The following is a 13007-nucleotide window of genomic DNA, read 5'->3' as shown; positions in this document are numbered from 1 at the left end:
TGGGGGCCGCCGCGGTGGCTATGAGATGTTAACGACCTCGCCTGGTACACAGGAGGTCGTGGGTTCGATCCTGACACTGACGCCCGTATATTTGGAGTTTGCGTGTTTCACTCCCCGTGGTTGCGTGGATTTTTCTGTGGGTTCGCCGGTTTTTCCCTCCACATTTAGAAACATGCATTTCGAGTATTTGGCTGCTATTAATTTCCATATGCTAAGCCACTTTGTTGAACTATAATTTGTGGCTAGGTCGCTTCTGAAAAAGAGCTGTTTTGTATATCACAGTGGGCCTTACCTGGTAGAATGAAACAAAACAGTTTAGACACAGAGAGACGCACACGGTAAAGTGGGTGGGTGGGTGAGTCAGTGAGTTGGAATGTCGGCGACGTTTCGGGCAATGGGCTTTCTTCCGAGCACACAAGATGCTCTGCGTCATGAGGAAGGTGAGCTGCAAACATTGTATCGATAGTCCAATTTGAATGTGCAATTTTATTGAGGGACTGTGTATTGTCTTGCTGTGGCGTGGGGCTTTTGCTGTTGTTTTGCTGCCTTGCCAACGTTTGAATATATTGTTTTACATCAGAATGCATTGATATACCTTCGCAATTTGTACTTGATTTATTTTATTGACTTGCTTACCTTTCATATCCGTTGCACTCCTGTTGGGTTTGTATTGTTGTTGTAACTTTCTCACCTGACATTTGTGAAAAAAGAGCTTCATAGCTTATCGGATTCCTCCAATATCAACACATTCCTGCTGCGGAGGGAGCTGGTAGGAACGTTGTTTGGTTGCTCGGTCAATGGCCCGGGTCAACGGCGGCGTGGTGTATTCCGCAAATATGCCCGACTGTGAGGGCGGGCACAAGCCGGCGTGAGTAGGTTAAACGTTGAGTTTTATAAGGGCACCACGGGGTGACTAGCCCCTTCCTTCCCCACCCAGCCCCACCCTCTCCACCCAGCCCCTCCCCACCCTCCCCACCCAGCCCCTCCCCACCCTCCCCACCCAGCCCCTCCCTGCACGACGGACGGACACACTAATCCCCTGTGGGCTGGTGTAACCAGGAGGTTCCTACCAGTAGTCTGACTCTGAAGGGCTACTCTAGAAATAAAGCGGTAAAACCTCCGCTTTGACAACGCGTTAAGAGGCAAACTGACGCCGCATTACAATTACAAGGAGATTTCCGATCACGTGTCCCTTGTCCCGCTCCCTCATTGGTTCCGCGGGGCAGAAGTCGGGGCGCAGCGCGGCGCAGACGCGCGGTACGTGAGGTGGTGGTGGAGGCGGTGAGGCTCGACGTAGTGGTGGTGTTGTGTGTGTGTGGTGGTGTTGTGTGTGTGTGTGGTGGTGTGTGTGTGTGGTGGTGTTGTGTGCGTGGTGGTGTTGTGTGTGTGGTGGTGGTGTTGTGTGTGTGGTGGTGGTGTTGTATGTGTGGTGGTGGTGTTGTGTGTGTGGTGGTGGTGTTGTGTGTGTGTGGTGGTGTTGTGTGTGTGTGGTGGTGTTGTGTGTGTGGTGGTGTTGTGTGTGTGGTGGTGGTGTTGTGTGTGTGGTTGTGGTGTTGTGTGTGTGTGGTGGTGTTGTGTGTGTGGTGGTGGTGTTGTGTGTGTGGTGGTGGTGTTGTGTGTGTGTGGTGGTGTTGTGTGTGTGTGGTGGTGTTGTGTGTGTGGTGGTGGTATTGTGTGTGTGGTGGTGTTGTGTGTGTGTGGTGTTGTGTGTGTGTGGTGGTGTTGTGTGTGTGTGGTGGTGTTGTGTGTGTGGTGGTGGTGTTGTTGTGTGTGTGGTGGTGGTGTTGTGTGTGGTGGTGGTGTTGTGTGTGTGGGTGGTGTTGTGTGTGTGTGGTGGTGTTGTGTGTGTGGTGTTGTGTGTGGTGGTGGTGTTGTGTGTGTGGTGGTGTTGTGTGTGTGTGTGGTGGTGTTGTGTGTGTGTGGTGGTGTTGTGTGTGGTGTTGTGTGTGTGTGTGGTGGTGGTGTTGTGTGTGTGTGGTGGTGTTGTGTGTGTGGTGGTGTTGTGTGTGTGGTGGTGGTGTTGTGTGTGTGGTGGTGTTGTGTGTGTGGTGGTGTGTGTGTGTGGTGGTGTTGTGTGTGTGTGGTGGTGTTGTGTGTGTGTGGTGGTGTTGTGTGTGTGGTGTTGTGTGTGTGGTGTTGTGTGTGTGGTGTTGTGTGTGTGGTGGTGTTGTGTGTGGTGGTGGTGTTGTGTGTGTGGTGGTGTTGTGTGTGTGGTGTTGTGTGTGTGGTGTTGTGTGTGTGTGTGTGGTGGTGTTGTGTGTGTGTGGTGGTGTTGTGTGTGTGTGGTGGTGTTGTGTGTGTGTGTGGTGGTGTTTTGTGTGTGGTGGTGTTGTGTGTGTGTGGTGTTGTGTGTGTGGTGGTGTTGTGTGTGGTGGTGGTGTTGTGTGTGTGGTGGTGGTGGTGGTGTTGTGTGTGTGGTGGTGTTGTGTGTGTGGTGTTGTGTGTGGTGTTGTGTGTGTTGTGTGGTGGTGGTGTTGTGTGTGTGGTGCTGTGTGTGTGGAGGTGGTATTGTGTGTGTGGTGGTGGTGTTGTGTGTGTGGTGGTGGTGTTGTGTGTGTGGTGGTGGTGTTGTGTGTGTGGTGGTGTTGTGTGTGTGTTGTGTGGTGGTGTTGTTGTGTGTGTGTGTACGTGCTGTTGTGTGTGTGTGTGGTGGTGGTGTTGTGTGTGTATGAATGAATGAGGGGCGGTAGTGTAGCGGTTAGCGCGTTTTGCTCCGAACTCGGAAACCCGAGTTCGATTCCCGTTGACGGCCAATACCAGTGGCGATGATCTGAACCGGTCCTGGGCCTCCCTTAGGTCGACTCGGCCTCAATTGAGTACCGTCTGTGGTGTGTAAAAAGCATCGCCACTTGTCGGCTGTGGTGTTGGTCACGTGCCCCCTCGTGTACCATGACGCCCTTCATAGACACTCGCCAACAGCATTTCCCCCAAATCTATGATATTGTATTTGTAGTTTAACTTATTTCGTACCGTACGTAGCCAACCTTGGCAATCAAAGGTGTGTTCGTTAGTGGCGACTAGCGGTTGTTGTACGTGTTTGTAAATGTACATGTGTGTGTGTAAATGTACATGTTTGTGTATGTAAATGTGTGTATGCATGTAAATGTACATGTGTGTGTATGTATGTAAATGTACATGTGTGTATGTATGTAAATGTACATGTGTGTGTATGTATGTAAATGTGTGTGTATGGAGACAGTTTGCCCTTCATTAACGTAGGGCAGAGGGGCAACGCGCACAACAATGAGCAGAGCGCCGGACAGATGAAAGGTGGAAAGTTGTGCACAGTTGGTGCATCTGCCAGTCAACCAATGGCACCTCCTGGGTCTATCCCGTGCCAGCGAGCCTCGGGCACTTCACGTGGCCCTCAAAGTGCACCGGCACAGTCCAGTCGATGTGACACTGCCACCTGGTGACTGATGGTAGCTGTTGTTGCTCTGCCTTTTCAGGTCGTGTGGCGAGAGGCATTTGCATTGTTGATGGTGATGAGGCATGGCGATTGCAGTGGCAAAGAGTGCTGATGGAAAGTGATCAATACTGACTGGCGATGTTTTCAGTTTTGTGATGTCAAATTCCCATCGACTTACGTCACGTATTATCACCTCGTAGCCATGTTTGCGTACAGGGCCACTGCCTGCTACCTTGTCTCCAGTGCAATCCCTAATGCTACGCACGGTGTGTCTGCACCCAATGTAGTCTCGGTGTTGCCTTGACCAATGGAAGAGTACGAGTCGGACATTCAAGAGGAGGCATTTTACGACTGCTCTGCCTCATTAATGGAGGAAGAAAACGACTCGCGGGACGGCGCAGGACGTGACAAGGCCTTGACTGAGGAGGCTGCGGTGGGGATACCCGGTGGTAACGAGGTTGATGAGGTGGCAGCAGAGGAGGTGGGGGAGGGACCGGTGTTGCTGGACAGCTGCTTGGATGATGATTCAAACCATGGTGACATAGTGGGAGCGACGGGGAGCGGAGGGAGTTTGGAAAAAGAGCTTTGTTCAGACATGTTTTACAAGCGTGGGGATGAAGACGTGATCAAGGATGTGGAAAACAGTCAAGAGAGAATGAAAGAAAAATCAGAAGTGAGTTTGGATAAGGTGGTTGCTGTACATACAAGCTAAATGCAGAGTTTTAGAAAAAAAAGTAAAAATGTTAAAGATGAGTGAATCCATACTCCGTTGCAACTACAAAGTAACCACCATGCTGCTGCAGGTCACAACACCTCTTTATTATTCCTCCCCCTCACTGCACCATTTTCAAATTCCCTCCCATCGTTTATTTCCTCGACTTTGCTCAATTCAAGAAACGTGTTAAACCAGGCTGGTGAATGATTAAACAAGTGCAATGTTAACCTAATTGGTGAGAGGCTGGGTAGTGCTGATGCTGATGTGCCTGGATCATTTGTTGCTAGGCGCACTGCTGTATCAGCTCCACCAGCCATTGTCCCAAGACCTGCTCCGTGTTTGCGAACTTGATGAGTCAGTGGCGCTATGGCACTGCTGCCCCCAATGTGTAAGAGGGACTTAGGGCAGCTGCGCTGTCAGGTGAACTAACAGAAGTTCTATACAGATCCTTTCCTGCTTCTCTGGCTGATATAGGCCCTTTATATAGCAGGAGCTGAGCCAATAACCCAGCACCCCCTGGGCAATGAATGCCCTCTTGAGCAATATTGTGAGCATCGTTCCAATTTCACCATCCCTCAGCCCATTTGGTTGCCCCAGTTTCCAATCGATCATTCTCATGGCTTTACACAAGCCAACTTGTTTTTATTTTCTAAGTATAGAATCAGCTCGACAGGCACCATGTAACAGGTGCCTCACACCCTCTTAAAGCAACATGTTTTTTTGTTTAATTAATTTTGATAACTATATTTGCAAGTAATAAAGTATATCTTGCCAACACAAATGTGTCCTCTGAACCAGAGGTAAACGTTGACATGCCTGTGATTTTTAAGAATCTTCTTTCAACAACACTGGCCTTAAAATAAGTGAACATACTATACGTGTTGTGTGTTGCTGTGTGGAATGGAGGTGGTGGAGCCAGATGAAAGTGGAGATCTGGGAGAAGAATCTGATGCAGAATCTATTTTGGAGGAAGAGATGCGATTGAGCGATGAGGAAAAAGAGGTGAGACTAACACGGGGGTGACGAGGGTTCTGGGTTGTGTACACCGGAACACAGTTGTGTAACTGGTCTTGTGTTAATATTGTATTCAGTAACACAGTTGTGTAACTGGTCTTGTGTTAATATTGTATTCAGTAACACAGTTGTGTAACTGGTCTTGTGTTAATATTGTATTCAGGGACACAGTTGTGTAACTGGTCTTAATAATGTATTCAGGAACACAGTTGTGTAACTGGTCTTGTGTTAATATTGTATTCAGGAACACAGTTGTGTAACTGGTCTTGTGTTAATATTGTATTCAGTAACACAGTTGTGTAACTGGTCTTGTGTTAATATTGTATTCAGTAACACAGTTGTGTAACTGGTCTTGTGTTAATATTGTATTCAGGGACACAGTTGTGTAACTGGTCTTAATAATGTATTCAGGAACACAGTTGTGTAACTGGTCTTGTGTTAATATTGTATTCAGGAACACAGTTGTGTAACTGGTCTTGTGTTAATATTGTATTCAGTAACACAGTTGTGTAACTGGTCTTGTGTTAATATTGTATTCAGTAACACAGTTGTGTAACTGGTCTTGTGTTAATATTGTATTCAGGGACACAGTTGTGTAACTGGTCTTAATAATGTATTCAGGAACACAGTTGTGTAACTGGTCTTGTGTTAATATTGTATTCAGGAACACAGTTGTGTAACTGGTCTTGTGTTAATATTGTATTCAGGAACACAGTTGTGTAACTGGTCTTGTGTTAATAATGTATTCAGGAACACAGTTGTGTAACTGGTCTTGTGTTAATATTGTTTTCACTAACAGTAGTGTAACGGTCCACAGCGTCGCCGTGATGAGGCCATGATGCTCAAGGAAAGTGGCAACCAGCTATTCAAACAAGCAGGTAGGAGTGGTCACAGATGGAGCAAGACACCTCAATCGGTTTCCATTCGCCATCGTCAGTCATGATCAGTCAACTGTTGGACAAAGGCTTCCTTCAGTCGTCGTCACCTCTCACCATCTTGCAATTCAACATTCTATCGAGCACCTGTAGATGAACTGAATTAATTGATCCATCTCATCAGGGAACGTCTTCTCCGAAGTGTTTTTATTCTTGGCCGCCACTCCCATCATCATTCTTGACCATCGTCATTGTCCCTTCTAGCTATGACACATCCTACCCAAGCCCACTTTACTATTCTGTCCTGTTTGGATGCTACTTACCTATGTGTTAATGTCATCATGTTGTGCTCTCTATGTCTCTCAGTGTAAAACCAATTTTTTTTTTGTAAGACCAAAGATGCAAAATTAAAAATGTCTAGTGTAAACAACTGCAGGTGTTCAGCCTCTGAGCCACCTGGCTACCAACCACATTAAGTCAACGATTTTTACAACCGGCTCATAAAACGAGGCCATGTGTTTTCAGGTTTACAGTAATACCTCGATATACGAAGTAGATGCGGTCCTGGAGCTGTTTTTGTATATTCAAACTTCGTATATTGAATAACTTATAACGGTACTGAGGATGCGTTCCCAGCCTTTGTAACTTAACATGTCATACTATAAACACTTCATAACTTATTTCATTACTTACCATTCGTATTGTAAACAAAGACAATTTATATTAACATTTATATATTTTTGTACTGCATTAAAATTGTAAACTGACAGGAAGGAAACTGTTTACTGTAAAACAGGAGATTGCAGTCTTCGGTGCAGTCGTAGGGTTGCAATGCACTCACTCTAGATGTGTGTGTGTGTGACTAGAGTACCAACAGGCTGCAGATACGTACACACGTGCGCTCAAAGTTTGCCTGCGTGCCTATTCCAGCCACCGCGCCGTGCTCTACTCTAACCGCGCCGCCGCTCACCAAAAAATGGTTTGATACAACATGCAACGCGTTTGCGTACACACCGTACACACATAGTTACTGCCAGAGGAAACTGTATCTGAACAAATTTTGGTTGGGAACCGACTCTGCCCACCATTCCTCCGGAGAAGATGAGTACGGACATCCCTCAATATATGGAATGGATACTTTCTTGAAAAGTTGACCGTAAAGCCAAATTCCATATATCGAGCCCTATTTACCCATTGACTTCCATTATAGAACTGAAGATGCGTTCTTACGGAAATAAATTCGGCCCAAAGACGTAATAAAATCACACTTAAGAATGCAGAAAACCTTTTTGAAGCATGTACATAATGCAAAATAGATCTTTTTTTAATCAATATTAATAGTTCAAAATGAAGTGAAATAAAAACACCGTACCAAACTTACGCTCACGATAATTGCTTTCCAGTCTCTTTTTAATTTCTGCTGTAACTTGCACTTCATGGCCTCTGTAGACATCTTGACTTTACTGAATAACATTAAAAAGGGTGAAATCCTGCACAGTATAGTACCAGGCTCTTGTTGGTTCAACAAGAGCCTGGCACGGGGAGCGTGGGGAGTGAGCGCAGTGGGAAAGGCACGGGGAGCGTGGGGAGTGAGCGCAGTGGGAACGGCACGGGGAGCGTGGGGAGTGAGTGCAGTGGGAACGGCACGGGGAGCGTGGGGAGTGAGCGCAGTGGGAACGGCACGGGGAGAGTGGGGAGTGAGCGCAGTGGGAAAGGCACGGGGAGCGTGGGGAGTGAGCGCAGTAGGAACGGCACGGGGAGCGTGGGGAGTGAGCGCAGTGGGAACGGCATGGGGAGCGTGGGGAGTGAGCGCAGTAGGAACGGCACGGGGAGTGTGGGAGTGAGCGCAGTGGGAACGGCACGGGGAGCGTGGGGAGTGAGCGCAATAGGAACGGCACGGGGAGCGTGGGGAGTGAGCGCAGTAGGAACGGCACGGGGAGCGTGGGGAGTGAGCGCAGTAGGAACGGCACGGGGAGCGTGGGGAGTGAGCGCAGTGGGAACGGCACGGGGAGCGTGGGGAGTGAGCGCAGTAGGAACGGCACGGGGAGCGTGGGGAGTGAGCGCAGTAGGAACGGCACGGGGAGCGTGGGGAGTGAGCGCAGTAGGAACGGCACGGGGAGTGTGGGGAGTCGGCGCAGTGGGAACAGCACGGGGAGCGTGGGGAGTGAGCGCAGTAGGAACGGCACGGGGAGCGTGGGGAGTGAGCGCAGTGGGGACAGCACGGGGAGCGTGGGGAGTGAGCGCAGTAGGAACGGCACGGGGAGCGTGGGGAGTCGGCGCAGTGGGAACGGCACGGGGAGCGTGGGGAGTGAGCGCAGTAGGAACGGCACGGGGAGCGTGGGGAGTCGGCGCAGTGGGAACGGCACGGGGAGCGTGGGGAGTGAGCGCAGTGGGAACGGCACGGGGAGCGTGGGGAGTCGGCGCAGTGGGAACGGCACGGGGAGAGTGGGGAGTGAGCGCAGTGGGAACGGCACGGGGAGAGTGGGGAGTGAGCGCAGTAGGAACGGCACGGGGAGCGTGGGGAGTGAGCGCAGTGGGAACGGCACGGGGAGTGTGGGAGTGAGCGCAGTGGGAACGGCACGGGGAGCGTGGGGAGTGAGCGCAATAGGAACGGCACGGGGAGCGTGGGGAGTGAGCGCAGTAGGAACGGCACGGGGAGCGTGGGGAGTGAGCGCAGTAGGAACGGCACGGGGAGCGTGGGGAGTGAGCGCAGTAGGAACGGCACGGGGAGTGTGGGGAGTCGGCGCAGTGGGAACAGCACGGGGAGCGTGGGGAGTGAGCGCAGTAGGAACGGCACGGGGAGCGTGGGGAATGAGCGCAGTGGGGACAGCACGGGGAGCGTGGGGAGTGAGCGCAGTAGGAACGGCACGGGGAGCGTGGGGAGTCGGCGCAGTGGGAACGGCACGGGGAGCGTGGGGAGTGAGCGCAGTAGGAACGGCACGGGGAGCGTGGGGAGTCGGCGCAGTGGGAACGGCACGGGGAGCGTGGGGAGTGAGCGCAGTGGGAACGGCACGGGGAGCGTGGGGAGTCGGCGCAGTGGGAACGGCACGGGGAGAGTGGGGAGTGAGCGCAGTGGGAACGGCACGGGGAGAGTGGGGAGTGAGCGCAGTAGGAACGGCACGGGGAGCGTGGGGAGTGAGCGCAGTAGGAACGGCGTGGGGAGTGAGCGCAGTAGGAACGGCACGGGGAGCGTGGGGAGTGAGCGCAGTAGGAACGGCACGGGGAGCGTGGGGAGTGAGCGCAGTGGGAACGGCACGGGGAGCGTGGGGAGTGAGCGCAGTGGGAACGGCACGGGGAGCGTGGGGAGTGAGCGCAGTAGGAACGGCACGGGGAGCGTGGGGAGTGAGCGCAGTGGGAACGGCACGGGGAGCGTGGGGAGTGAGCGCAGTGGGAACGGCACGGGGAGCGTGGGGAGTGAGCGCAGTGGGAACGGCACGGGGAACGTGGGGAGTGAGCGCAGTGGGAACGGCACGGGGAGCGTGGGGAGTGAGCGCAGTGGGAACGGCACGGGGAGTGTGGGAGTGAGCGCAGTGGGAACGGCACGGGGAGTGTGGGGAGTGAGCGCAGTGGGAACAAATAATGATTTAGAGATTCAGAATTCTGTAAATGCGAATTTAACGTAATGTATCTCAAATGTGTTCTCTAATTTACGAGTGCAATTGCATGTTTTGAGTTGCCGTAAAACAAGGGATAAACCTACCACTTTGCGGGGATATCTAAGAGTGGTTGGCGTACGGATATACTTTGCCACCCATAGGAATGTGGAACTTATACCACTGGCTCAGGGCTATAAACAGGAGATAAGCACCAATGCCTCTGCTCATTTGAGCAGGAAATCACTTGACATTTTTTTACAGTAGCCTGAAGCAGATATGTACTTGCGCATATGTTCACAGGGCAACACGGACAAAGCCATTCAAGACTGTACCAAAGGTTTGTGAATGAAAATTTGTTAATTTCCATGATCGTGGCATTTCAACTGGAAACGATGTCTCGCCTCTCATATTTCATCGCAGCATGTAATGCATACCTATTGCTATAAAAGATGAATGAATTATATCACTTGTGTCTCCGGGGTTGCATGTGACACTATTTGTGTTCCCCGGCATTATGCATAGCGGTGGGGCTCGACCCCGGCTATGCACGAGCACGGGGTCGTCGAGCGGAGCTGTACGAGGCGAGCGACAAATTGGACGAGGCATTGGAGGATTACCGAGCGCTCCTTGTGCTGGAACCTACCCACGGCGCTGCGAGGGAAGCCTGCGTGGTATGTGCACACACTTGGGGTGTTAATCATTTAGCGTTTAGACGTTTCAGTATGAGCAAAGTCTGAAATAATTTTGATTTTGCTCAATGTTTAAAATATTTGTCAGAAGTGTGCTGTGTCCAGCGCCACCTACAGCACGTGACTTACAGCAAGGCATCACGAGCACCGTGGGTGGCCCTGTTTCGAAACTTTCGCTTTGTGTCTCCATGTTTGTCTCTCTTTTAAGTAAGTAAATGCTTAATAGTCTTGTATGTATGTTGAACTTTATTTGCACCATACGTAGCCAACCATGATAATCATCTAATGCAAAATTCGCAAGCACAAATACAATAAGGGGTCGCTCGTCCGCGTGGAGTAGCTCCTTGGCAGCAGCTTTGTGATTAGCGAGGGTTGGTGGATCACACTAATGTTGTGAAACTCCCTTCCCATAAACGTCGGGGTGCCATATCCTGGCTCGCCAGAAGGTGTTAGAGCAAATGTGACCTTCACCTGTTCCATCGCTATGGGATAGTGTTGCCCCTTGATACTTCTGGGTTTTCTTGGGGTGCTATGAGTTTCCTCCCTTATTGACGGAGTTCCAATTTAAGGACAGATCTTGGGCAGTTGTTGGCACTTGTTCTGGCTGCCACCCCCCTTGTCTATGGAAAAAAAAATTAACACCGCTCCAGAGCAAAAAGCAGGCAGGGAGGGTGTACGTGTCAAGCCGCCAACAAGGCTTGTAATGGCACAACAATCCATAGAAAATCATTCAAAATGAAAGCAAAATGTTTCTCTTGCTTTATTTCAGCTTTTTATGTCTCCTGCTTTAAAGGTTAATATATTGAATGGAAATTAGCATCTAGTACATATGTAGAGGTGTAATTGTGTATGGGCGCGGATGGCTAACAAACACAGGGGGCGTGGTTAGGGCCATACACAGAGGAGGTGCTAATACATACATACATGCACGTGAAATTCATCACCAACATACAGTATCTGTGTGTGGTTGCAATTACATGAATGTGTGTGCAGCGCTTACCAGAGCAAATCCATGTGAGGAATGAGAAGATGAAGGAGGAAATGCTGGGTGAGAACGCACACACAGCGCGCGCAGTGCTCGTCACATGAGGTGTGCTTGCTGTCATGAACATGCCCTGGTGTTTACGTCACTCACCAATTCACTCGTGGTCTGGCGCCCCGGTATCGCACTTCTATCCATACTACTGTGGTTACTGTTCCTGTGAATTGTAATTGTTGATTCCTCTGCCCACGTTGAGGACTCGGTCAACCAGTCACTGCCTATTTTGTCTCAACCACCACACTTTGTTCAACTACTATCCTGCAGGTCACAACAACACACGAACTCATTCACTCACTTGCCACACTGCAGGTCACAACACTTATCTCCGCTTCTTCCCTCACACTCTTCCACTTTAGGATTCCCTCCCATAGTCTCTTTTCCCAAAGTTCTTATAATAACCTTGCTCAATTGAAGAAACGTTCACTATTATCCATTACAACTCCACACCATCTCTGGCCTTTGTGCTATGTAGACGGGCCATTACCCAAATTGTTGCCAATACTATATTATTCCATTTAATATGGTGTTTATTGACAAATATGAGTTTTTATTGCAACTTGGATAGTGCTTTTTGTTGCTGGCTGCTTGACATTTGGGGCTGTACTCAACAACTGTTTTGGTTTGCCTCGTCTTCGCAGGCAAACTTAAGGACCTGGGAAATCTGCTTCTGCGGCCATTTGGTCTCTCCACTCAGAATTTTCAATTTCAGCAAGACCCAGACACCGGCTCCTATTCTGTGAACTTTAATCAGAACAAAAATAGCTAGAAGATTTAGCAGTAACAGCCAGCCATGTTGACGTTCGGCATGGTACACATGCATTTACAAGCAAAATACCATTGAAGACAAGTTGTCTTGATCGGTAATAGTGAGTTTAATGCTATTGGCATTTCTGAATTATTAAGCAGCTCCTCTAATTGTTGCTTTTCCACAACCACTGCAACAAGGCTCTGGAATCCAGTACCTCTTGTTCGAGAATCAGCAGCAGCACACGGCACTGGCATCATGTCCCAAATATTAAAGTGGTCACAATTCATAACGCTCTGTGGGGGATGAGTCCCTCTGCTCCTCCAACTGCCCCCTACCCATCCCCTACATGGCCAGCTCGGAGAGGCTTAGGAAGCAATCTAAATCAATATTTGCGTGGATCGTTTTACCCAGGATTAGTTCAAGCAAGCCTGGCTCTCCTGATGAGACCGTAAATATCGGACCAGGTGCAGAGTTTTGCTTGTATTGAACCAATGGGATGTGTGAAACGTACTTGTATTTTTATGTGGAGGGACAGATATTGGATAGAGGTGATTGTCTGCTTATTTATTGTTACATTCTCCACAACAATGCGAATTACTTCGTGTTAACCCAGGGTTAAGTTCAACTATTTGAAGCTAAAGATATTATTTTGTAATTTTATTTGTTTTAAACATGGCCCTGTGTGAAATAAACAAGATCTGCCATTGACCAAGTATTTGAGTTTCACGTTCATTATTGATACTTGATTATTTTTCATATGTGTCAGCTATGTATGTGTCGAACACCATGTACACCCTTGAAAACGGAATTGTTCCATATAGGGATTTTGCAGGTGAAACATTTAAAAAAGCAATTCACTAATGGTTCTGAGATCAGCCCGACTAAATGTGTGCTTCCTTAATCAAAGGTAGTTCCTGGG

At 49.4% G+C, this 13007-nt stretch overlaps 1 protein-coding gene across 2 annotated transcripts; it reads left to right on the top strand.

Annotated features, from left to right (window-relative positions):
• The first annotated feature begins 1151 nt into the window (after positions 1-1151).
• LOC144717264 (tetratricopeptide repeat protein 1-like) lies at positions 1152-12801 on the top strand. 2 transcript variants are annotated; one of them, XM_078592675.1, is made up of 9 exons: positions 1152-1257; positions 3697-4082; positions 5031-5126; positions 5956-6016; positions 6880-6992; positions 9910-9946; positions 10132-10280; positions 11292-11346; positions 11979-12801. In XM_078592675.1, the coding sequence occupies exons 2-9, from the start codon at positions 3717-3719 to the stop codon at positions 12104-12106; spliced, it is 1005 nt and encodes a 334-aa protein (XP_078448801.1). In that variant the 5' UTR covers positions 1152-1257; positions 3697-3716; the 3' UTR covers positions 12107-12801. The 2 variants fall into 2 exon arrangements, with proteins under 2 accessions (XP_078448801.1, XP_078448802.1); XM_078592676.1 differs by having other exon boundaries at positions 1200-1281.
• The last annotated feature ends 206 nt before the right edge of the window (positions 12802-13007 follow it).

Source organism: Lampetra planeri, chromosome 3, assembly GCF_965212315.1.
Source record: "Lampetra planeri chromosome 3, kcLamPlan1.2.h2, whole genome shotgun sequence".
NCBI classification, from domain to species: domain Eukaryota; kingdom Metazoa; phylum Chordata; class Hyperoartia; order Petromyzontiformes; family Petromyzontidae; genus Lampetra; species Lampetra planeri.
The sequence above is the reverse complement of the archived record's forward strand: the minus strand, read 5'-3'. Positions and strand labels throughout refer to the sequence as shown.